This window comes from Scomber scombrus, chromosome 1 (assembly GCF_963691925.1).
Source record: "Scomber scombrus chromosome 1, fScoSco1.1, whole genome shotgun sequence".
Lineage (NCBI taxonomy): Eukaryota > Metazoa > Chordata > Actinopteri > Scombriformes > Scombridae > Scomber > Scomber scombrus.
In genome coordinates, this window is record NC_084970.1 from 26,630,019 (window position 1) to 26,655,931 (window position 25,913).

Consider the following 25,913-nt stretch of genomic DNA (forward strand, 5'->3'; position numbering starts at 1 on the left):
ACAGCAAGGCAGAAATTCAATGAACAGACTTGTTAGAAAGATGGCATCCAATGACAGTGCCACGTTAAATTTACTGAGTTCTTCAGTACCAATCATTTAATTGCAAATGTTTGTCAATAGAAAATGCATAGTTGTAAGCATGATTTTATGTAGCTGAACCCACTAATTAGAAGCTGTGTCCAAATATATCATGGAGACCAATTAGTAATTGTATATCAGTAATGATTCAAGTATTTTTCTTCACCGACGACCTTTAAATGCAGCTTTATTTCACAGACAATTGTATTAAAACTGTATACAGTGCTACATATTTTATATTTACTTATCATTTTAATGTGCAGTGAATAAGAGATTTAACATACTTTCAACAGGATTTTCCATAATCAGAAGATACACTGTTGCTCACTGATATCCGTGAACTTGACCAGTACTTAAAAAAAATGTCTTAGTTTATCAGCGTGATACCTGCATTTAGTTTACCATGAACAAAAACACAAAACGTCAATTGACATATCCAAACTTAGCATTAAAATAATGATATATTTAAACAGTATGTCAATCACCATTCAAAGAATTGACTGCACTTCAACAGGGAATTGTTTTAGTTGTAATACGATCCAATACCACAGCATTACAGAGTCACAAAAGCATTAATCTTAACTTAAATGCCCATAATAGTATCTAACACTGGTTTTAAAAGGTACCATTTAGGTCTACTAGGAAAGACCGTGTGACGCTTTGAGATGTGGGTGAACCCTGAGAGAACAAAAGTGTGTACCACATTCACACATAACAGGAAACCCAGGATTAAATAAAAGCATGGCTGGAATGGAAAATACTAAACCGTTTAAAAACACAATACAGTGAAAAGTGAAGTAAAAAGGTTAAACTGCAGTGGTAGGTATGACAATGACTGACTTTCAGGTAATAAAAACATTTCTAAGTCATTCATTAAAATGATTAAAAGTTCATTTTATTATTGTTCAGGTGTGTAGCAGTAAAACCTAACCCCTTTTCCGTTACGTTTTTTCTTTTTATGCAAGTGGATACTCTTTGCTATGTTTTACAAAGAGCCCATTCACACATTATAAGCTGTACAAGACAGAACCATGATCACATTAATATGTGGCCTTTGATGGTGGAGCACCTCTGTGTGTTCAAAAGCAGCATTGCAGGAGAGAAGCGTACTGTCTCAACTTTTCCCAGGTAGAGACAAAAAGTATGAGTGCAAGTGTGGAGAAAAGCTGAAGGCGACTCTGCACATTGATGATTACAGCACACACGTGTAGCCACGAGGTACTACACAGCCAATACTCTGGAATCAAAGGAACTGTATAATATTGGACCTTCTTAGTAGGGAATTATGTCTGATATGGTTTAAACTCAGGTAGCTTTCAACCACTGGAAAGTTTGGAAAAGCTTTTGTGTTTTCCCTTTTCTTGCAAAAAAAATAAAATAAAATAAAATACCTACAATAATAAGATAAAACGTTTTTCACTTTTTAAAGGAATAGTTTGACATTTTGGGAATTTTGCTTATATGTTATACCACTTTCATGTCTGTAGGCTATATATAAGTTCACAGCCAGCAAGGAAACAGCTATCCTGGTCCTGACCAAAGGAGAAAGATTCACCTTACAGCACTTCTAAAGTTCACTCATCAACATGTTTGTTATATCTTATTTGTTTTAATCTGTACACAAACTGAAGTGTGAAAACTACAATAACCTAATAAACCTGCTTGTTATTTTTACACTTTGGTTTTCATATGGATTTCACAAACGCAACATAATGTAATAATTGGTGAGCTGTAAAAAGCTGATAAGCAGATTTTGTTATCTTGGGACAGACAGATTAGCAGTTTCCTGTCTTTGCTGTTGCATCAGCTGGCAGACATGAGTGGTTTTAATCTATCTCATGTCACGTTTAGCAAAATAGTAAATAAGAGTCTTTTGTTTCAAACTATTCCTTTAAGATTACAAGGTGAAGCCACTTAATTATCAGAAGCAATATTTGACTTTGAAGCATCATATTGCAGGGTGAAACTAAGTTTAAGGCCATTTTTGATCATTTTGTAAGATTACAAGGTTCAACTGTGATACACTGGCTGCATCAGATTATTCAAACTAAAAGCTGAAAGTGTTGCAAAGCTCCCCAAGCTGAATTAAAGTCTGTACCTACCTAAGGTGTTACACAAGAAGTCAATAAATAAAAGGAACATTTTCACGCTTAAAATAAGACGTTCATTTGTGTGCAAAGGTCTCATTCCTAGACCCCATAACTATTGTACTGTGCAAGATCAGACCATGTTGGTTTGGGTGTTGGGGCTGCGACTCTGCAGGTCCTGTACCTGGTCAAGAACCCAGTTGATATTTGGTCTCTCCTGGGGATTTGACACCATTATGGAGCTCAGCAGCAATTGCAGGCCTTCAGAGTAACTGGGTACAAGATGTACAAACAGCAAATTAGTACAACTTAAGTTCGATTTTGTCATAAAGATCTTGTTAAAAATACTTTTAAACTTAACCAGAACCATACATTATTAATGCTGAAAACAGGGTCATTTTAAATGCAAACTCCACTGATTTTGCACAAAGTAACACCTGAGAATCTAGGGCAACAGGAAGTGGGGTTTCGGGGGCAGAGCTGTGTTCAAATACGATAAAAACAACCAAAACTAAATAATATACCCCAGTTAATCTTTTCACATTACATGTTTGTTTAAAATCCAGTTAATTTAACTCAATTCAGTTTTGGTCTGCTATGACATTAAAGACTTTTTAACAGCTCATATTAACTTTGGAACTACCGTTTTTTTTCCCCAAGCAGAAAAATCAGTGGGAGTTTTTCCTACCACAAACCAGGGCAGGAACAAAAAACAATACTTCAAAAGGAAACATTATTTAAGTTACTGTGAGATAATGTTACAGTCTGAATGAAGACTGACCTGCAAGACTGTGGGATGGACACAGGATTCTGGACAGCCAGGGCAACACTGTCCCCCTTCTGAAACACCAGGTCATAAGGCCCCTCCAACATCATCATACAGTAAAGCACACAGCCAAGTGACTACAGGAGTATGGGCAGATCACAGAAAAAAACAAAGAGAAAAAGAAGGGGCGAGTGAATGATCTGCACTTGAGGTTTCAGAGTGCTACTGATGTCACTTAAGAAAATAATATGCCAGCCAAAAAGGCTGAGGAATACAAGGCTTTACCCAGATGTCAGTGCGCTCGTCTACAATGCAGTGGCTCTCTACATTGAAGAGTTCTGGAGCTCTGTAGGAAATTGTGCACCGTTGGGCTGCCCAGTCCTGTATGGTCATGGCTTCTCTGGTTCCTCTAACCTGTAATTCAGTTAGATTATAATCATCATAGTGCAACACTTCCTAGATATATAAATGAAGACGAGAGTGGTGCAAAAAGGAAGGTGTGAATCAGAGTAATAAAACACAATTTCCTGATTGTTTCATAAAATCCTGCATAGTATACCTTTAAAAAGTATGCCAATCACTTTTGATTTGTTCGTTACGTAACATCTTTTTGTATCTGTACACATGATAAACGTTTCCTATTGTAATCATGTCTGTTGTTGTAGAGGGAAAAACATAACAGCAGAATGGGGCACAATCAGTGTTGGAAGCTCAAAAAAACAAAGACAAAACTGCAGCACTAATAAGTAAAAGGAGAAGCACTATGTATTTGTATATATGTATAGGGATGCTATTATTATGTGCCAACAAGAAAAGCCTGCCAATGAAACAAGCATAGTTAGAAGCATTTATGCAACATGATGACAGACTTTTCCCTTGGAACAAAAAAGCAAAGCAGATAATGAAGAAAACTGAGGGTTTTATTGAGCTTAAGGACCGAGCTTGACTATGTTCACTTTTGCTTCTGTTTACTAAATGCTTAATTGGCATTAAAAATGTTATCTAGACGTAGAAATTTTGTCCTTCTTCTTTCTAAAACAATGTGAAGTGTGGTGAACTTTTACTCTCAAAATATGTATCTGTATAGGAACCTGAAAGCTTCCACTAAAGGTTATGTTATAATTTTTGATGGTTGGGCATTACACTATACTGGAAATGATTTGTTATATGTTACTTGGGTCTATTTGTGTTCATTTCAAGACCCCTTTCTCAGATATAACATAAGATTCTTCTAGTGGGCATATATTCAATTTCATACTAAAAACTACAACATAAAAGCATGAATGTTCCAAATGACTTTCAATCACCCTAACAGACAAAATTACAGAATGATAGCACCTTACTGTTTTCTTATACCGTAAGAAATGATCTTACCAAACCAAAGAAGTCTTTGAATGCTACAAAATGAAGAGACTATGAGGGTGTGACTAACCTCAGGCTTCAAACAAGTGTCTTGGTAAAATCTTGAAAAAACTCTGCATTCTTACCTCAATCCTGGCCCTGTTCATAGAGCCCAGGTCCATCAGCAATGGTTTGTCATCCTCATCCAGAAGCACGTTCGTAGGCTTCAGATCTCTGATGAATCACATGTGTTTAGATGTTTGCAATTTTGTCAGCATAAAAAAAGTTGCAAACCAAATATTCAATGTTTGTCTGGCAAATTGTGGTATCACCATAAGTAGGCTAACACTATGATTCCTAACAGAAATTTCAGATTTCTCTGATAAGTTTAATGTTGTTGCCAATTTATGGTTTGTATTTCAACCACATTATGCAGAATTGCTTGTTGTAAGTGTGTGTGTGTGTGGAGAGAGATTACCTGTGTGCATAGCCTTTCTCATGAATGGCCTTTAGTCCAGAGCAGATGCCACGCAAGATTTGCAAAATTTGTTTTTCAGGCATTGAGCTCCCTTTGTCTCTGAGTTTCTCCAGAACAGACCACAGACTGCCTTTCTGTTTGCACAAACACACCAACATGTTACAATCAAACCATTTTCCTTGCGGTTAATCTCATCACACAAACTGTAGCACCAACTTACACTTATATAAGGCAGAAGTAACCAGGCTTCACTCTTGCCCGCACGTTCAACAAAGGTGTGTGCTACTAGACTCAACACATTGGGGTGACTAAACATCTGATGCATCTCCACCTCTGTCTGAGCCTCCTGACGGCCCTCACGGTCATGGCACAGGATCCTCTTCAGGGCATAGAAGTGACCATCCTTTACCCCTTCTACCAAATCCACATAACTGAAACCACTGAAGAGGGGACACAGAGAGATTAAAATTTAGGGAGGGGCAAATTGGATGTTACAGGCTAGCACCACTCAATATATTGTTACTTTCAATGAATACCATGAAAAAACTAGAACCAATAATGTACTTCTCTAAATACTTTGACTTCCCCAGCCTGTCAGTGGCTCTAAGTCCAAAGCCCATTTGTTCCACTGAATATGATAAATTCTCAAAAAGAAGTCAGGTATGTATACTTTCATTGTTTTCCTGTAACAGCTGGTCAACTTTAGTGTTCAGTAAATGTTACCTGAACCGGATTAAACAGTGCATATGTTGGGGACTATTTTCCAATTGAGGTTTAGATGAGTACTTAAGGCAGCAGGACAATACAATGCCTGTGTTCATTGTATTGAAGAAAAATGTCACCCAGTGATATGTAAAAGTTGTGCAAGTGTTATTAGAATAGGTAAAATATGAAATATTAACAGATTTAAGCTTAAAGGTGGAGTTAGAAAAAAACAAACATACAATATCAACATATTATCTTACCCCTCGTCTAGTTTCTGGACAAAGTAGTATTTTTTGTTGTCAATGGTGATGGAGCCACGGGAGCATATGCACAGGGTCTGTCCCATGTTGACTGGTACATTGTTCACCAGCGAGCTTTTAAAGACCTGGGGCAAATGACAAGTACAGAGAGTGATGTTTGAATGTTATTTTACGCATTAAAATATTAATTATTGGAAGCAAACTGAGAAATGTTAGCCCATTGTGGGAAATAAACATCTGTTTAAACAAAGAAGTGTCAAGCAATAAAACATTTACTGTTACTGTAACGTCATCTACACCTAACGTGAGAACAGCAACTTTTCAAGCTAACGTTACAATAGTCAAAATAAGAGATTGAGGTCTGTTTTATCACTGAGTAATTGTATATAATATTGACTTAAGAAATCGACCCTGGAAGTCATTACCTGTTTTTTTTTTTTTTTCTTTTATCAGCTAGCTTTCTGTTTACCGAGTTAGCTCGCTGCTGTCATATTTCGCCATTGTTCTTCTTCTCTTGTAAACAGTGTGAATGGAAGTAGCGTCAGGTGCTCCTTTAGCGAACAGCGCTCAAAGATGCATAGCGGTCGGAGCTGGTGTTACACTTAAGAAACGATGGCGGATTACGAGCACAACAGAAGGGGCTGCACCGACGACGGAGGTGATATTTGTGCTATTTTAACGACTAAAATATGCTTGAGAACGAAGATGTGTTTAGCGTTAGCTTTATGTGCTGCTTATGTATTACAACAGGGCGCAGAGGAAATGTTCGCAAAATGATACTGAGCTAACTTAATGTTAGCTATGTATCGCTAGCTAATGCTATTGCGAAGTAACTAACATTTGACTTAACATTGTATAAATTATGCAGATATGGGAAAGAGACTGGCTTTAACTGCTGGGCTTAAAGTGGTTGCTAAATTAGCCAGCTGATACAGTAAAGACTTACTTGCAGCAGACAGTCTACTTGTTAGTGTAGCTAGTTTGCGAGCAGCGTTAGCCCACGTTAACTTGAGCTAGTTAGCTGATGTCAACACCATATGAATGAGTAGCAATCTCACCCTGCGTACAGTACTTATAATTAAACCTAAACTCTGACATTTAGGACGTTTCTGAACGCAGAGTTCCCAGGTGGACTAATATATCTTTAAATGTGTATGTGGAACTTGCGTTACATTTAGTTCATTGGCGGCTAGAAACGTAGAAACACAGGTAAAGGTGATAGCTTTATTATTTCTCAGTTCCCAGAAAACAGTTGTTCACCTTGGTGAGTTGTCTTGCCTCAAGCAGGGCCGCAGGAGGAGGGAGGCAGAGTGAAAACTAAGCCTGTCTCTTGTAGCACTGTGGGAGGAGGAGCGACCGCAGTCAAACGCACATCCCAGCATCTCTCGTCTGAAGATGAGGACGAGTCCTCATCAGACCCTCCAGCACCCTCCAAAGTTTCCAAAATAGGCTTTGCCATGAGCAGTCAGATCGGGAAGAAGGGCAACCCCATATCTATTAAGCTTGGAGCAACAGTGAGTGCCATGTCTATTACCTAATGTTTACATAAATTTAAAAAAACCCCAATTGCAAGTGATTTAATTTTAAAGTCCGTTGACACAATTAATTATTTAGTCATCTATTAAGTAAAACATTTGAATACATTACATACATACATTTGCTGGTTCCATTTCTCAAATGTGAGGCAGCTTTTCTCACTGTAACTTTAATGCCGTTCTGTATGTTGTGGGTTTTGCTCTTGCTTAAAAAAAAAACTATCCAAAATCATCACTATATTGTCCTGGAACATATTATGTTCATTTTATGTTTTTAACATTTTATACTCAAATGATTTGAGGTAATATCATTCAGTAGAGGAACCAAAATGAAAATGGCTATTAGTTGCATCCCTGTAGTGCCTAGTTATAAACACTCTAGTAAGCAGTGTCAACAAACTGTGATGCTGGCAGGTTTTGTTGGTTTTATTGTAGTTTCCCTAAATCTTGTGTCCATAACCTGCCCTAGAAACCCAAAGAGCCTGCACCAGCAGTTCCTCCAAAAAAGCCAGGGATGGCGTCTGTCTTTAATGAGGATGATGATGTAAGTACACACACACACACACACACACACACACACACACACACACACACACACACACACACACACACACACACACACACACACACACACTCAAAGTTGTACAATTGCATAAACCAAAAACATACAGACTAATCGTAACTTTCTTTTGCTGTGCAGAGTGAACCTGAGGAAATGCCTCCTGAGGCAAAGATGAGGATGAAGAACATTGGCAGGTATATAAACATCAAAAAATGTATCTTTCTGAAATAATTTCTAGATGTCACATTTTATCATATTTTAATAACTAAATGGTTTAGTTATCTCTATCATCTGACCTGTTTTTACTTGAGTTTGAAGAAAGTATTTTTGACATCTTTTCAGGGAGACACCAACATCTGCGGGACCTAATTCCTTCAACAAGGGCAAGCAGGGCTTCTCTGATCATCAAAAACTTTGGGAGAGGAAGTTGAAGGCCCAAGCAGACAAATTGTAAATTAATATCATAGTTTTTGTCACTAATGGATAATTTTGTATAGGTTAAACCATGACAGAGATACCTATGAAGGCTCAAATGATTCCTCACTGTAGCCTTAGTTTTGACAACTTCCCAGCTTTGTGGTCATTTGATGAAGAATATTTTAAGCCTTCTGTGATTCTCCGTGACAGAACTCATGTTTACTTGTCTAACCACTACCGACTGAGAGGTACCAGAATGTCAAGCCTCTGTGATTAGAGTTGCAGAGTGGGGTAATGGAGAGATGGGACAAACAAATTAGCCAGAATATTGTTTAAACTGTAAAATTTGCAACAGGTGGTTTATGCTGGCTAATACGAAACCCTTGCATCTTAGAGCTCCCACGCCCCTGTTTTTGTCATGTTTGTTCCTATTTGAAGCTGGTTAGGTGTGGCCCTGGGCAAGCTTATCTAATTGTGTAAAAATGTACATAGAAGTGTGATATTTTATTTTTAAATTCACAGATGTGTGTCATGTTATTTTGTGCGTGTTGCTTTTTTTCTTTCATTTAGTTTCTCAGCGTCAATGTGCAACCTTATGTTTTCACCAGTTGTGCCACCTCATAGATAGTCTCTGGTTTGTTTTATTATTGTGTCAGTATGCAACACTGTATTTCTTCCTGCTTCACTGAATCTTGCAAACAGACATAGCTGTGTTTTCATGTTCACAACAGAAAGACTGATATGTTTTAGTGTGAAAACCAGAATCGTACATAGCTATCAGAATCAACCTGGTTGTGGTATCAGTACTTATTATGATTTCTGGATGATTAAATTATAGGTTAGCAACCTATTTTAACATACACACTTGAAGAATATAGTCCCGTTTTCTTTATCCAAGATAACTGGGGCAGATATATGTGGAAATGCAGTGACTTTTCCTGCCTGAAACTCTTTGGAAAATCTCATCAAAATAATTTCCTCTGTGGGTTACCTAACTGTTGTGCAGATTTCCCCAAATGAAATATATCAATATCCACTACAATACTCTGTTTTCTTGGACAGAACTCTGTTGAATACATACCTAATATCCAGTCAAATAAAAGATTTTGGATATGTATTGTGTCAAATGTTAACTCCTGATGTTTGCTCTAACAGAATACATTAACTACACCTCACAACATGATTTTCATTTAAACTGATACACAAACAGCTATGAAGGGTGAATTCTGAAGTGTAAAGAGCTCTTCATCTTTTATCTTACATTTTGTTGCATGATGCCGAAGTAAAAGTATGCTCACATCCTGCAGCCATCAGACCTGGAGGATTAGAGGCTACGTGAAGGCCACTGCTGTGGGTCAGAGGTAATGATGAGAAGACTGAGGTAACTGCGGCTTCTGTAGCTTCAAATGCAGCTACTTCATCGTGCTGTCTGTGACTGCTTTTACCAAGAAAAAATATAATCACAGATATAAATCAAATGAATACATTTGCAAACAGCAGTGTTACAACCCAGCTGACTAGGGGAAAGGGAAATAAATTATAATAATACCACATAACAGAGGAAGAGAATTACCCAAAGAAAAAGGGATGGTGGGTCCTAAACTGGAGCTAAAGATCTATCTGAAACAATGAAAATAAATGTTAACTAGCTACACCTAACAATAAGCCACTTGACTGACAGGCTGGCCAAATACTTTTAACCTCAGCCCGTTGAGTGTGGACCCTGGATTGGAGCACTGAGCCAGGAACATGCCGCACCAATCAGGATAATTGCTGTGGGAAACCACCAGGACCAACGGGTCACATGGGGGAGGAAACACTGGAAAAGAACAAATACATACATGCACACACATAGGCACACATGCAGGGCCGTAACAATCAACCCTGCAGCTCCACATGCTGCCTCAAAGTTCTTTAGTAGATGATAGACCTGGACTGCACTAATTTCAGACGAAGAGAGACAGAACTAAAGAAATCTGGATTCACTGAACATGCAGCTGTTATCAGAACACAGAAAACAGACCAGATTAGGGGTTAGGGTGTAAGCATGAGGGAAATTAAATTAAATTAACATATTTCAGTTTAAAAGGTCAATAACTTTGCTAAATGTGCATATATATATATATATATATATATATATATATATATATATATATATAGAGATACCAAATCCAGCATTCCACAAATCAGTGGGTGATGTCACATTAACTATGTCGATAGTTTTTTACGGTCTATGAGCTGAACCCTTCTCAAAACACCTGTGGCCAAAACACACCAGCCCTATTCAAAAGAATGGGAGGACTGGTGTTTTCGCCATACTATCTGATTTGGTCTAGCCTCAACTCTGTTATTGTGCAGCGCCTTCCTCAGTGATCTCAAGAAGTTGCTGGTTGCTCTTGCAGGCTTGCCTAAGGTCCAGTTCAGACTAGGTAGCACCTTCAAGGCCCTGTGGACCACTGAGGGCAGCGGTGGGTCTGGCTGGATGAGGGATGTCGTGGTTCTACTGGTCCATATTAGCAGGAGTTTGGGGGCAGAATTTTGCAGCAAAGCCTAAAGATGTGGAACAAATATTAAACTGTTAATGAGTTGTATTTCTAGTGAACTATAAAAGCAGTAGTTAAATTATTTTTTACATTTCAAACTGATTTGTCATGAAAGAAAAATGTAACTTCTCAGAACCTACAAGTTGCACTGAAACAGAGGACACTAGTGGTTTTGCATCTAAGGTTTCAGTTACTTTCAGTTACTTCGGTTTATATTCACATACTTGCAAAACAGATGACATGCCCATCAGCCTCAGCTTTACTTTGTGCTTAGTTCTAGCAAATGTTAACATGCAAACATGCTAAACTAAGATGGTACACTAAGATGATGTACGTGTGATAAACATGAACATGCTCTTGTGGTAATTTGTGACCACAGTAACACGCTGATGTGAACTTTTAGCTCAGAGCATACCCTTACAGAACCGGAAGCATGGCTGTGTGTCTTACACAACAACTCTGATTGAAAAGTAACAGTCACTACCCTGCACTTATGTAGGCCTACCTGGACTCCTGATGCCAGTACAAACACAGCATCATTGTTGGAGAGGTAGTCATCTGATAGGAGACAGATAAGCATTTTGCTTCTCTGTATTGCATGGACCACATCATTTGTATATGCTACAACACAAAAATGAAACTATCAGAAACCTTTGCAGTCAACTCACATACACACATGTGCATGCACACACAAAGACTTGATCCTCTGACCTTCTCCAGGAACCATGTCTCTCTCCAGCAGACAGAGCCGATACCCCCACTGGTCCTCTAACACTTGGCGGAGCAGCACCTCTGGTGCCCTCTGGGTGTTCCCCTCTTCCATGTTCAGCGGCTCCAGGCTGGACAGACATGCTGCCAGCATAAGGTATTGTTAATTTTCTTTACCAGTGCAGTGACATGAAAATAAAAAAAGGTAAAGTTATGACACTGAACACATTGACCTACATTTCACTTCGGTGTCTGGTCTTGATGTGGAGGAAAGGGTCAAACATCCCTCCACCTCTGCTGATGGAGGACTCCACACATATGACAGAAGCACATCAAACTCTTTCTCATCTGATTGGTTGTATTGGAGGGGAAAGACAATTTTGACACCAAAACATTTTAAATTTAAATCTGTATTCTTAAATGTGTTTGTTGTTCTATATGCCGCCATTGAACTAGTCATAAGGTTAATCAGTGATACTTGTAACCTTGTGTTTTTTAACTTCTACAGACTAGATTACATTTTATTGTCATTCACTATAGCATCCAAGATGCAAAGAGAACAAAATTACGAGCAAAGCTCTGTCAAAAACACATAACATAAATTGAATTAAATATATAACAAATAAATGATGAAAACAAATGAATTGCTGGACAGGTATGAAGTGTGGAGAATGTAAAACATGCACATCAATAAATAATGAATAATATTGCACATTTTCATGACAGCTGCCTGATTACGGATGAGAGAACAAAGCAGTCACCACAAATTAAAGGTAATATAATGTTTTCATTGTGTTTAATAATGTAATGCTTTGAAGGATGAAATTGAGAACAATTCTTAAGTAATTGTTTCCTTTCTAAGAAAAACCTCCCTGCTGTGGTAAAACTTTATCTTGAAATCTAAGCCACATCCTGTGAAGATGGCTGTAGTCAGGATGCCAGAATCTTTGTGCCTGCATGCAAGCTAACCTTGCCTTTGGGTGTCTGTATTGTGAGTTTCTGTGCCCATGTGTCTGTGTTTGCATTCTCACCTCCATTAAGTTTTCCACGTTGGAAACGGGTTCTGTAGATTAGTTGTAGTTCCAGCCATTTCGCATGCAAGACAATTCCCAGCCCAACCACCAGCAGGAAAGACGCAATAGGATAGCCAACCAGTGATGGCCAATTTACTGAAATCCAGTCCAAAATATACTCATTAGATTGTATTATGTCTTTAAAGCAGCAATAATTGAACTTTTGACCAGTCAGCAGCAACAGAAACAAGCTGTAAACACTAAACTGAAATATTATCGCCTTATGAACCACCAAACCCTGCGGGAAAAATCTTGCCTTTTAGCTGCTAAACGCCATGTTCACAATCTATTCGCTATCTTTGTCTGTCTGCTGTTAACAGCTGCTTACAGTAGCTGAAAACGCTGCCGATATGGGCAGTGAGAGTGAACACAAACAAAAATGTTGTCAATCAATCAATCAATCAATCAATCAATCAATCAATCAATCAATCAAAAAGAACAAGGCTGGTAATTTTCTTATTGTGAACACATCTAATTTTCACAGCCAAACCCACAATGAATTCATCCTACTTAAATTAGTCAGTAGTAGTTGTGTAGTCATATTGTAGTATTATTATCTGAGGGCGTCGGAAGCATTGAAAATGTGGTTGGCACAATCTTGATGAAAAAACGATTAAAACAGGTCAATGAGTCAAACTGGTGCACTGGGTGACGTTTTCCTTCACCTAGGAAAGACAGTCACTACAGCGAATTTGTTTGGAAACAGTTCCAAAGACTAATAAAAGCATCAGGTTTTTTAATGTTAGGAGAAGTTCTGTGTAAGGCAGAGGCCACTGTACATGTTCAAGAACATGGTTCTGTTTATAGTGGACATGACTGTGTGAACATGGCTGTAAAATACTTTTTAATATTGTTTTGAAAATGGCTATAGAAATAAGTTGCCTTAAAGGTTGGTCACATCATTTTTGGCCTTGTTGGATGAACTTTTTTCAGTTCGACCAACTGGTTCAATTAGACGGTCTCTGGGCTGAGGTGACTTGCCTGCAGCCACCCACCAGCAGTAAAGGCTTCGATTGTCTCACCTTATACCTGTGATCCTGTGGTGTGTTGGCAGATTTTACTGTAGTTATTAAATATTATACAATAATTCAATGTGGTATAATCATTTAAACTGGAATGTAATATTATGACAAAATACAGACTACAGTTTGAATAAATGCAGGTAACAATAAAAATAATGGTACCTTCAATTTTCTCCTTGAGCATGACAGTGGCACTTTTGTTTCCGAAAGTGTTCCTGGCAATACAGGTATATGTGTGGTTCAAGTTTAGTGAAGTCACCTCCGTTATGATGGCTTTCTGTATCATCGTGACTGTTCCATATTTATGTTTGTCTGTCTGTCTGAATCAGGGAAAAAAATGTCAACTCTATCCTAATGAAAACTTCATGCAAACCAATCATCACATTACCGTCTTGTAGTTTACAAAATCCAAACTGCATGATGAAAGACAGTTATTTTCTGGGAAAAACAAACATTGCACACGATTGCAGTGACTCACTCTGGGCTCTCCATGAGTAGCTCAGTCATATTCTTCATGTTGCCTTTGTAATTCATGTACCATTGCACCTTCGGCAAAAAGTCTTTCTCATAAGGAAAATCTACTTCACATCTCAGAGTGTGATTCTGACCTAGAAGGAGTAAAAAACACGGCCATTAAAATCTAACCCTTAATATCATACCAGTTTGAAAGATGCACACAACTCATTCAAACAAAGATGAGATAATCATATAGTGTTCAAAGCTGTTTCAGGTATGGTGGTATAAGCTATAGCAACATATTGAGCATTAGGATGGGTTCACATGTTTAAAGTCTGTCTTGTAACAATAGTCTGTTGTCTAAACGAATATTGAAATATGTTTTTCTTGCTGTAATCATTCCCCCTGTTCTTACTGGCCATTAAAAGACCCCTCCATAATGCACTTACTATGTAAGTGATGGGTGCCAAAATCTGCTAATGTGAGGCTTCAGCTGTCCAAATTAGTCAAAACAAGTAAATATCTTTCAGCGTTCCAGTCCTCTCAGTGCGAAAGTTCCTCTTCTTGTTACTATACCTCCACTGCAGCTCAACAGAGAAACACTGTCCGAGGAAACACAAAGAAGGAATTTGATGCTAAAACGACTGTAAATGTTGATATGATTAACTCAGACTGCTGAAGCCTTATAAGCTTCAGATAAACTTTCAAATGCATGTTTTGCCCAAAATGACTGTGTCGATTTTGGGCACAAGCACTTTAGAAGGGGATCTTTTAATAGCCAGTATAAACAAGAGGAATTATTAGCAAAACCTCTTTCAATGTTCATATAGATACCTGACTGTTGTTTTGAGGTATTTTTGAAAAATTGTGAACCTATCCTTTGGGAGCAGACAGGAACCCACCTCCAGACTGAAGGATATTTTCTTATAACAGTCCATCAGACTACTGAACTGTTAAACTGAACACTTGAAATATGCAACACACACTCATAACTTCTAATGACCATACTGCTAACTCTTCATTAACTGCTTACAGTCATTACACATCTCATCACTTAATTTTGCACTATTTATGTTGCTGCTTAAATATACTCTATACTCCATACTCAGAGCATATTTACTCTAAGGCCATCTATTTTTTTATTTATATACTGGCTCTTTTATGTACTGAAATTTCCATATGTGCAGTAGTTTTTCTTGTCTTTTGTTTGGCCATATATCTTTATTGTTTAAAATATTGTTACTGTGTGTAAATACTTTTGCCTGCCGTATTCTCCTGAGCCTCATCTCAATCATTTCATTGTACACACGTGTTATTCTGCACAAATTAATAATTTAAAAAACTTTGAATAGGCAAACAACTCTCCAATCACTTGTTAGTTATCAACAAGTGTCAATAAATAACCAGAATTCATGAACCCTGAGATGTCTGCTGTGTACAATATTTTCTGGTTGATTATGACCTTAATTTGACATTTGACCTTAATCTGACCGGTGATAAGCACAAGGAATTCACAAGTGGGTTTTTTTTCCACTCACATGGCTGACAATAATTGGCATCACAAACGGGATGGAAAGAGTTAAAAAGGTCGACTGCACCCTGGCTTGGGTGATACTCACAACTCTGCGGCCGCAAAAAAGGTAAAGAGATCTCTTTTTGATCTAATGTACAGTATGGTCTCGCCAAAGCCTGGTGTGTTGGGTAGACTTGTGGGATTGAACTAAATTGATCAAATCAAATTGTATTCATTTGCATGCATTAATTGTGTTTGAAAAATCAGTAAAGCTGCACAAGAAACACAGTAAAGAAGTACAGAATTACATGCAGAAGAGACTTGATAAAAATAAATAAATGAACAAAAGAGAAAGCTAAGCTGTAGTGTTGGTGTAAAGGGGTGTGTGCTGGGTTGCTGCCAGGAGAGCGAATTAAGGAAAAAATAAATAAAAAAGAGAAAATATTTTCACATTTTCAACCAATACGCAGGGATGCCCGGAGAGCAAGGACATATTTGCGTCTAATAGATAAAACTGATATGTGGTATTGCCAGGAGTGCGTACATAAGCCAGAAGAACAAGAAAGGGGCTACGAGTGTATAAAAGCATTTGAGGAGGAGACTTTGGGTAACATTTGGCTCTTGGACATACTAAGGCTTAGTGGGCCTGAATAATGGGCATCCCAGTAATGGAAAATCTTTTGCGTGCAAGTGGAGGCGCCATGGATGATTGATCCTTTAGCAGATGGAACTAAATTCAATCTATTTCAAGCCACCTTGAAGATGGCCTTGTGAAAGGAGCATCCTGTCAAAATGACCCCAAAGCTTTAAAAGGGAGCCTCTTTCTGACACAGAGGTGCAGCTGCATATATTAGCCGCAAACTGACAAGGTGGAAACAAGATACTGAGATGATTTCCATCAAAATTTGATAAAACTGCTCCAGAGATTAGCAGAGGGGGGCATAAGGCCTCTTGTGGTCTCCCAACAAGGGGGGAGAGCCATGAGTAAAGAGGGCCTTGAGGGGCTTTCCCAGCAAGTTAACAAGCAGAATATTGCTGAATGCTAATTGATGATGACTTGACTGGGGTTTCACCCTCATGTGCAATGATATAATAGAATAATTGTGGGATTATATGGTATTGTAAAGTAATTTTAGGTAGAGTGTTAAAAACAGGATGGTTCGTGCAAAGTCATTTTGGGTGAGGCACTAGGAAACAGGAAGCCAGCCTGACTTTTGGCAGGCTTCCTGAACCATCGAACCATCCTGTGAAAGATAGGCAAAAAAGATGTACCATAGATTTCTTGGGTTCCTTGCAATAAACCACTTAAATTCTACAAGTCCATGCATACGTGTGATTTTTAACCCTCAGGGACACGACAATATGGATCTCAAAAAGTCATTAAAAACCACTTAAATGTGTTATTAACTCTGACTGATGTAGGATCAGTGTACATTAACTCTGTGATTCCCAACCGGAGAAGGCGCCAAAGATCCACTGGGGGTCACGAAGCCCTCTTGATTTTTAAGGTGTGTAATCATTTTAATGTGTTAAATATATTGCAAGGATAAGGGCTTATGTAACGTGAACATCCTTCCTGCAGTAAGGAGGTTAGCTAGCAACGTAAACAGGGAGCTGCTGATGGAGAAACGGGAAGCGACAGGGAGAAGAGACTACAGGTGTGCGCAGTAGAGCAGCAGAGAGACACACAGCGGTGGAGAGTTGACACAACATGTAAACTCGTTATGTTGCTGTAAGTGCAATAAGAGCTTTGTGAGTAAAAAGCCAAGAAGAGTCATTTATTAATTTATCAGTGCTATCTGCGCAAAATATGACTCATAATGACAAAAATGATTGCGCTTAAGAGTGTGATTTTTGCAACAACGAAATTAATGATAGATCATAATAGCAAACAGAAAAATGAGAATGAGACTGGCCACTGATCTCAGAGCTGCTGTTGAAATTCAAGAGCCAGTAACTGAGAAAACTTCCACTGCCTTTGATGTTTAATTCTGTCACAAATATAACATCATATATACTCAACTAAAATGTATTTATAAACTACCTTTAAAATGGGGGTTTAAAAATAGGCAGTAAATCCAATATCACTCTGCTGTTGATAGCGGGGGTCATCAAAGTTTCCAATGGTAAAAATATGGGTCCCTCAAGAAAAAGGTTGGGAACCACTGCATTAACTTACCAAGCTCCACTATTTCCGTCATGTTGTCAACAGGATACACAATCCTTGGAACGTCTGTTGTTCTTTGTGCTGATAGGGCATGGGAAATACAGTCACAATTATGTTTCTATATTATGTATATGGTGTGTCTGAAAAAACATGTATAAATCAGTCCTGAACTCTGACTTGACTCTTGGCCATACCAACATGTAAGTAAAGCCATTTTAGATGATGAAAGGAATCAAAATACCCAACTTGGAGTGAAAAAGAATAGCTTTATGTCATTGGCCATTGCTAGATTAAGAGATGAACCTTGTTTAACCAGTAACCAGTGACCTGTTCAACTGTAATGAAGCAAAAAAAAGACGTATCTAACTCTTTGTCTATTTTTCCTCCAAGGAAACATAAGTCAGTTATTAATATAAATAAATAAATCATTCGAAATAGGAAGACACCAAGGCACTCATCTTGCAAAAAGTTAAAATGCCTTTATTTTAAGGGCAGGACATGTTAAAAACTGACTTCTACGTGTTTCGGCTAAGGAGGCTTCATCAGGAAGTGAGCCTTAAAATAAAGGCATTTTAACTTTTTCCAAGATGACTGCCTTGGTGTCTTCCTATTTTCAATGTTGTTTCAGCCCTTAGCCAAAGAGCACCATCTTTACAATTTATTCAATAGTTCCAGGTAGCACTCCTACTCTTCTGTTTTTTAAATAAATAAATCATTGTAAATATCTTCTTATCTTCTTCTTCTTCTTCCTCTTTTTCTTCTAATCGTTATTATTATCACTATCATTAGGAGTAGTAGTAGTATGTAGCAGTCGATAACATAATACATTTACCCATTTTTTAATGTAATAAGCCAATAATGTAATAACTTGCCAATAATGTAATAACTTTTTGCCAATCACCTAAAAAGTTATGTTATTGGCCTGGTAAAAAATAATCCTTTACAAATGTAATAACTGGAGCTGATAACGTAATAATATACTAATATTGCTTTATTTAACTTTTATTTATTGGATATATTGGGGGGGGTCTGTCTTTCTCTCTCTCTGGGAATTAAGACTATTTGTCTGTTTGATGGAACTTGATGGTTAGAATTATTCAAGAAAAAGCAACACAGTTCACAAGAGGGCCCCTCGTAATCTTCTAGATTTAAAGACAATCTTTTTAAAAGAATGGGCCAAAATCACACCCGAGCACTACAGTCTTGAGTCTTGAAGTTGTCATTACAAATAAAGGCTTCTCCACTAAATATTCAATACATTTCAGTTAGTGTGTTCAATGCTTTTTTCCCTGTTTCATTCCACTTTTTTTACACACGACTTTATTCGTGGACTTTAATGTTTTGATTTCTTTATATGTGTGGATTTTTTGAGTTAATACCAAAGTCTGGTGAAAACGTCATGTGAATAGCCTCATTGGTAATATATTTACTGAAAGAATATATACGATTGTATGTGCAAGAATTTCAACAAAATGAACTCTTTGCTAAAGAATATTATATCACTGATTACCTTTAAACATGTTGTGCTAGGAAGTAAGGAAGTTTAGACAATTGAAGAAAGTATAATATCAGTCACGAGTAGCTAATTTGTGAAATGTATTAACTTATTACATCATTGGCAAAAATTTATTACATTATTGGTTCAGGACTTTTATTATGTTATTGGCAAGTTATTACATTATCAGCTTATTACATTAAAAAATGGGCAAATTTATTACGTTATTGGCCATTATTATGTATCAGCTGCTACAGTAGTAGTAGTAGCAGCAGCAGTAGTAGTAGTAGTGGTAGTAATAGTAGTAGTAGTAGTAATAGTAGTAGTAATAGTAGTAGTAGTAGTAGTAGCAGCAGTAATAGTAGTAGTAATAGTAGTTGTAGTAGTACTGTAATAGTAGTAGTAGTAATAGTAGTTGTAGTAGTAATAGTAGTAGTAGTTGTAGCAGCAGTAATAGTAGTAGTAGTAATAGTAGTAGTAGTAATAGTAGTGGTAGTACTAGTAGTAGTAGTAGTAATAGTAGTAGTAGTAGCAGTAATAGTAGTAGTAGTAATAGTAGTAGTAGTAGTAGTAGTAGTAGTAGTAGTTGTAGCAGCAGTAATAGTAGTGGTAGTAATAGTAGTAGTAGTAGTAATAGTAGTGGTAGTAATAGTAGTAGTAGTAATAGTAGTAGTAGTAGTAATAGTAGTAGTAGTAGTAGTAGTAGTAGTTGTTGTAGTGGTACTGTAATGGTAGTAGTAGTAGTAGTAATAGTAGTAGTAGTAATAGTAGTTGTAGTAGTACTGTAATAGTAGTAGTAGTAGTAATAGTAGTAGCAGCAGCAGTAATAGTAGTAGTAGTAATAGTAGTTGTAGTAGTACTGTAATAGTAGTAGTAGTAATACTAGTAGTAGTAGTAGTAATAGTAGTAGTAGTAGTACTGTAATAGTAGTAGTAGTAATAGTAGTAGTAGTAGTAGTAATAGTAGTAGTAGTAATAATAGTAGTAGTAGTAATAGTAGTAGTAGTAATAGTAGTTGTAGTAGTACTGTAATAGTAGTAGTAGTAGTAATAGTAGTAGCAGCAGTAATAGTAGTAGTAGTAATAGTAGTTGTAGTAGTAATAGTAGTAGTAGTAGTTTACTACAAATTACACACATAGACAAAGTGGGACAGTAACAACATGTTTTTCTGACACTGCCAAAACAGGAAGTATTATGATTTTTTTTTTTACCCCAGTGAAAAGGGTGAAGAGGCCAGGGTGGTGAATTGAGAAATAATCTATTTTAATGGTAGGGTGACTTGTAGGTTTTTTCTATGGTTTTCCTGCCATTGGTAGACACTTTTCTGTATAAGTTACTATTGTGCAGAAATACAACATTTTCTTGTTTAAAAGTGGTGAGCAGTTATACCTTGGTGCTTGAGAAACAAGATGTGTGTGCAAGATCACTACAGAGGAAGTACTCTTGCAAAATTATTATCGGCATTTTGTTAGTGCTCTTGAAAAAAAGTATTTTCCAAGATTTAAGCAAGAGCAGTACAGTGTGTTCAGTACTCTTTAGGTTTATGAAACATCTAGCTTGAAGGTATGATCTGATGTGATCTTGATGATCATGCATTCTTGTATCAGAGTGAAAATAACTCCAAATAGATGACTAACCACCAACTGTTAAGGAAGCTCGGTGGTTTGGGGGGTCTGACGACAGATAGCTATGAACCAACGTGTGAAGACATGTGAGAGTTGTGAGATTAGCCTCTATACTAAATTTTCAATGATACAAAAATACATGATGTAGTATTCTTTGCAAAGGCTTATTCTTATTTTTTGGTACTTCATGCAGCCTTTTGAAGCTCTTACAATCTGTTTTTTGTGTAAAACCTGACACTGAAGTAGTTAGTTTCTGAATGATGATTTAATTTTATTGAATGACTTGGGTCCCGTTATCCTTTAAGTCAAACCATGGCAGAGAAAAATACACCTTTCTATTCTATCTTAGTTAAGCATGGTATTTGGTTATGAACTAAAGTATTGAAAAATTAACAATTTGACCTAATGGTGGGGCTAAATGAACACTTCACCTACGTAAGTTATTAAAATCATTCTGTGAGGAATGTCGCTATACAGAATGTCATATCACTCCATCTAATATTTGTAGAAACATTACACTTAAAACCACAAATCTAAACCTCTCGATCCCAAAAGAGGTAAAGTCAGAATCTACAAAGTACACGGTCGCCCATAAAGTTGGAATAAAATATTTTTTACTTCTTCTCATGAAATGATTGTGACAATGTGATTTATTCTTGATAGATAAAGTGTATATATTCTCAAAATTGTATTGATCAATCTCATTGCACCTGGTCAAAGGTGATTACTGATGTATATAAATAGAAAATAAAAAGAGGAATGTGTCTGAAAACAAAATTATAAAATTATTCCAACTTTATGTAATTAGGATTCCATCTTCTGGTTACCATGAATATTTGTAAAAAATATTGTGGAAAACTATTCAACAGCTGTTTATATTTCTTGAACAATGGGCCTCAGGCAAGAATGTTTTTGTATTTTTAGCTTAAATTTCTCTTACTTTTTTGTGAGGTGGACCTGTGGGAGTGTGCCACATCAGATTCAGCAAACGTTCATATGGCCAGGAAACAGTCATGATGAATTCCACCTGTTCTAAATTAACTTGCATCCCGAGAATGGTAAATTAACATAACTGACACCCTCAAAATACTATAAGGTCAGGTGTCCGGCAACTTGCGGAGAAACTCCATTCATGAATATGTCACCATAGACTAAGAAGAACTTCACAAGCTCTGAGAATGCGTGTTGCTCTCAGAAATAGATCAATAGAAATGCATATTATTTAGTAGTGGTGGTGGAATTAAAAGACTGGAGAAAGCCAAAGAATGCAGAAAAAATGTACTCGTGCTGTGAATGCTGTCATCAGCCAGGGAGCCAAACCATAGCCTCGATCACCTACATTTCAATTGAATGAATAAAAGTAACGAACAAATAGTCAGTTTGCATTGTGGAAAATTAACAGTAGACAAGTTGCTTTGTAGTTTCAGCCATTATTTATATTGTAAGCTGGCAATATATCTTAGTTTCAATTGTCAATTTAAATGACTGATAATATAATGCCTAAATGATCAAATACTACTTTACTGCTAAAGTAATTCTTATACAGAGTAATGCCACCATGATAATGGATTCTGAAGTGTGAGGAACTGCAGGATGGTTGTATATGACTAGTGTGACAGGATTGCATCACTCGTAAATTTAGTTCTTGGCGAAGAGAAAATCCTAAATTCGAGAAAATTGGCGAATGAAGCAAATTCTTGTAAATCTCTTATACACGTAATTAAGAACAAATCTGTGCATACTAGTGTTTCTTGCATGAGGCCCAATGTGTTGGGACAGACAAATTAACCGACTAATCATTAGACCAACGCTGCCATCCCTAAAATAAATGGTGCTGTGGCTTCTCTTTTTGCCAGTGGAATGACAAATTTTGTTCCATTATTTTTGTATATCAGGACTCTTTAGTCGTGTATTATTAATTTCTTAAACATTCCCAATATGTACACACACACACACACACACACACACACACACACACACACACACACACACACACACAGCACTTACGTATGCTTTGTACATGAACAGCCCTCCTGAAGGTCCACATGACTCCTTGCTCAGTTATCTGTCTATCACAGAAATAGACACCACTATCATGTTCATGGACTGTGAGGAGCGTTAATACACCATTCGTGTTATCGCAGGCTCTTCTCTCACACGGATCTTTGTTATTCTGTAAGAAAGCACACTTTGAATTTTGCTCTGGTTTGTGAAAAAGAAAATCTTGTTCATGTGTGTACCTCACCTTGTACCAGAGGACGTCTGTGCTGTAACAGCTGAGACCCGGGCAGGGAATCTTCCCACCTTTTGCCACCTCCAGGGTTAACTGACTTTCCTCCTCAGGCTCGGAGCATAGCAGACTGGTTTTCTCCACTACCTGTAGATGGAACTTGCTGTCACTGGACAGCAGAGAAGCAGAGACCTGAAAACTTAATAGAAGTCTACGCACATCAAAAAACTTTACAATTTGGCATTTTGCAAGTGAAGCCAAAACAGCTCCTTTCTGGAGCTTCTTCTTCATCTTGCTTGTCTGATGTTATTTGGAGCCAGAAACTGTGCTGTAAAATCTGGCGTTGGGATGATGGCCCGTGGGACATGCCCCATCAGCTCTTCCACTGTCTGGCAAATTACTACTTAAGAACAAATTTATTAGAAGAAATATCACTCGAATAAGCATCAGCATGATAAGGACTACCAAATATAACAGAAACCATCTTTGGGAAAAATATATTTGATGTGTATTTTGATTGTTTTAGTTTTGGCTCATGTCCCATCTGCTTACATGGAGGGATTTATGACCTGTACTGCAGCCAGCAACCAGGGGATGGTGAAGATATTTTGGCTTCACTTTAGGGGCGCTTTCATGACATCCATATTTATATACAGTCATGAGGAATACGTTATATCAGGCTTTGGATCAGACAATAGGAACAATTCATTGTTGGTTTGGCTCTGTATGTGAGATTTGTTAACAATAATAAAATACAGAAAGTCACCAGCCTTATCCTTAAATCAATATACCATATTATAAAGTAATACTGTTTTACCTCAGCAAATCTGCATTATTTTCTCCACTGGAACATTACAATCTAAAATTTACAAATTTAATCAGACGCAAGGTAAGTAATAACATGTATTATTATTTACCTTAAAAGGCATGTATAATTTCCAGAATGCTTTTCTGCAGTTGAGGGCTGCCTCCCACAGTCAAAGGACAGGCTTTCATTTCCCTCTCCTTCAATCTTGGAGCACACTACCTTGTGTGTGTTGCATGGTATCACAAAGCTTTCCCCCTTCACCACTCTGAAATGCGTTTGTGCAATATTCTGCTGAAGACCTACAGTAGAGACAGTTGATGAGTTTTCTCTTTTATTTTAAGACACCATTAATAGTGACATACATGTTTCCTTTCAAACACACACATTCAGTTTGTGTATAAATGAAATACCTGTTTTCTTTGGATGATTTCCCACACAGCATCCCTCCATGAAAGTGTTAATGATTAAAAAAAGTAGAATGTATCCAGTTTGCATCCTTCGCCTCAAAATTTGTCGGCATAGCTTGTCGATTTCAGTCATGAGGATAACGAAATTTGTCTTCTTCCCTTTAAAAAAAAATTATTTCCTGTGCATGTGTTACCCATGCAGAAACATGGCTGGGGTTCTTGGTATTTCCTCTGTATTTTTTGTGTGGTTACTCTTCAGATCCACCTTTTTCACACAAATGTATCATAGCGAACAGCAATACATGGTTTCCTGTTTTGTTGTGTACGAACATTATTTCACTGGAACCTGCCCAATTACTGTGTTCCGGTTAGTTGTTAGCCACTTCCTGTGTAAGAAGAGCATAGTTGTGTTGTGTAACATTTTACTATGTAAAAAAAGGGAATTGAAAAAGGCAACATTAAGCTTTAAAAAACAGTTTCAGTTACGTAAAGCATAAAAAGAACAACAACAAAACGGGGGCCATTATGAAAATGGACAACATGCAATAATCTGTATTTTGGTACTTCATATTGACTGTATTACAAAGCTGTTATGTTGTTGAAAAATGCAAAAATAAAATCTTATTAAAAAAAGCCTGCCGGCTACACTGACAGTAGAAGTCACTGAATATAGGCTAATAAAGATCAACACACATTTAGGTTGGGGACATTTGCAAGGCATGATTTGTAATATAATACAATTCAGATGAAAAGATGACAAACTCAGTTTTGAAGAGTAGAGACCACAAACCCACCTACTTTTAGCTCTGGTGTGTATAGACCATAACCTTCATGTGGTGGTTAAGAGCCCCATTTCTGGGACACACCTTTACTTTCACTGACCTGGTTTCAAGTAGCAGCGTACATTCTGGTCTACATCTCCCTTGTACTGTCTCCCCTCTGGTGTGTCTTTTTTCTACTTGCTAAAAATTATTCAAAATGCAGATATTCACTACACAAAGTTCTATACATTGCTATTCAGACTTTTAAATATTTAATCATCTGTCGCATGATTTGATTGGAAGGATCAGAAGTGTCAGCCTAGTAACCATGACAACTGCATTGGAAATGAAAAGCACCGGATTGTTTGCACAATTCATTCTGATGTTGATATGAATGTTTGTACCATATTTCATAATGCAGCAGACGTTTGACTCAACACTTCAAACGTCAACCTCATGGTGAACCACGGGAAAGGTCATGGGTCATTAGAAAAGAGGACAAAGAGGTTAAAAAGTCAAAGGATCGCCCAAATCGATTCATCCTCTCACTGTAAAATGTTACCAGGATTTTACAATATTTAACTGTAATATTTCACAATAAATTACTGTATTATTACTTTACAGACTTTAACTGTAATAATCACAATATAATACTGTAATTTAGTATTTACAGTAAATTACAGTGAAAAAACTGATACCATATTTCACAACATTTTGCTGTATTATTTCACAGTAAAATACTGTATTCAAACCGTCCTGTGTGATAACAAAACACTTTACTGTAAAACTTGAATTGCGCTTGAACCGCGCTGCATTGTGGGATCAAGAAGAGACACCAGGTGGATAAGGGTGGATACCGAAGAGCTCAAAGGTAAGG

General features: G+C 37.2%; 3 protein-coding genes across 5 annotated transcripts; 1 reads left to right on the top strand and 2 right to left on the bottom strand.

Moving 5' to 3' along the window:
* Window positions 1–254: 254 nt before the first annotated feature.
* On the bottom strand, window positions 255–7,111 carry stk16 (serine/threonine kinase 16). 2 transcript variants are annotated; one of them, XM_062424276.1, is made up of 8 exons: window positions 6,976–7,111; window positions 5,716–5,840; window positions 4,971–5,190; window positions 4,751–4,884; window positions 4,419–4,506; window positions 3,217–3,345; window positions 2,947–3,068; window positions 255–2,437 (listed from the first exon to the last, which is right to left on the bottom strand). In XM_062424276.1, exons 2-8 carry the CDS (start codon window positions 5,799–5,801, stop codon window positions 2,299–2,301), a joined length of 918 nt encoding a protein of 305 aa, XP_062280260.1. In that variant the 5' UTR covers window positions 5,802–5,840; window positions 6,976–7,111; the 3' UTR covers window positions 255–2,298. The 2 variants fall into 2 exon arrangements, with proteins under 2 accessions (XP_062280260.1, XP_062280267.1); XM_062424283.1 differs by lacking the exon at window positions 6,976–7,111 and adding an exon at window positions 6,141–6,206.
* LOC133984813 (PEST proteolytic signal-containing nuclear protein-like) lies at window positions 6,250–9,089 on the top strand. The gene is made up of 5 exons (XM_062424293.1): window positions 6,250–6,373; window positions 7,003–7,229; window positions 7,720–7,794; window positions 7,951–8,006; window positions 8,155–9,089. The coding sequence occupies exons 1-5, from the start codon at window positions 6,328–6,330 to the stop codon at window positions 8,264–8,266; spliced, it is 516 nt and encodes a 171-aa protein (XP_062280277.1). The 5' UTR covers window positions 6,250–6,327; the 3' UTR covers window positions 8,267–9,089.
* Window positions 9,090–10,406: 1,317 nt separating this feature from the next.
* LOC133979146 (interleukin-18 receptor accessory protein-like) lies at window positions 10,407–24,534 on the bottom strand. Of its 2 annotated transcripts, XM_062417607.1 has the most exons (12): window positions 24,279–24,534; window positions 23,978–24,167; window positions 23,076–23,229; window positions 22,838–23,003; window positions 17,724–17,792; window positions 14,054–14,183; window positions 13,738–13,895; window positions 12,512–12,649; window positions 11,718–11,828; window positions 11,484–11,624; window positions 11,278–11,393; window positions 10,407–10,779 (listed from the first exon to the last, which is right to left on the bottom strand). In XM_062417607.1, the coding sequence occupies exons 1-12, from the start codon at window positions 24,406–24,408 to the stop codon at window positions 10,510–10,512; spliced, it is 1,773 nt and encodes a 590-aa protein (XP_062273591.1). In that variant the 5' UTR covers window positions 24,409–24,534; the 3' UTR covers window positions 10,407–10,509. The 2 variants fall into 2 exon arrangements, with proteins under 2 accessions (XP_062273591.1, XP_062273599.1); XM_062417615.1 differs by lacking the exon at window positions 11,278–11,393 and having other exon boundaries at window positions 10,639–10,779.
* Window positions 24,535–25,913: the final 1,379 nt, after the last annotated feature.

Bases quoted from the DNA above. Each gene is read 5' to 3' on its own strand.
- stk16 (XM_062424276.1), bottom strand. From the start codon at position 5,801: ATGGGACAGACCCTGTGCATATGCTCCCGTGGCTCCATCACCATTGAC. The intron at 4,885-4,970 runs GTAAGTTGGTGC...TTGTGCAAACAG, and splicing joins TACTTCTGCCTTATATAAGT to AAAGGCAGTCTGTGGTCTGT. The intron at 3,069-3,216 runs GTAAAGCCTTGT...ATACTCCTGTAG, and splicing joins ACGAGCGCACTGACATCTGG to TCACTTGGCTGTGTGCTTTA.
- LOC133984813 (XM_062424293.1), top strand. From the start codon at position 6,328: ATGGCGGATTACGAGCACAACAGAAGGGGCTGCACCGACGACGGAG. The intron at 7,230-7,719 runs GTGAGTGCCATG...AACCTGCCCTAG, and splicing joins CTATTAAGCTTGGAGCAACA to AAACCCAAAGAGCCTGCACC. The intron at 8,007-8,154 runs GTATATAAACAT...ACATCTTTTCAG, and splicing joins AGGATGAAGAACATTGGCAG to GGAGACACCAACATCTGCGG.
- LOC133979146 (XM_062417607.1), bottom strand. From the start codon at position 24,408: ATGACTGAAATCGACAAGCTATGCCGACAAATTTTGAGGCGAAGGATG. The intron at 14,184-17,723 runs GTAAGTTAATGC...TACTCCTTCTAG, and splicing joins GACGGAAATAGTGGAGCTTG to GTCAGAATCACACTCTGAGA. The intron at 11,625-11,717 runs GTAGGTCAATGT...TTATGCTGGCAG, and splicing joins ACCAGACACCGAAGTGAAAT to CATGTCTGTCCAGCCTGGAG.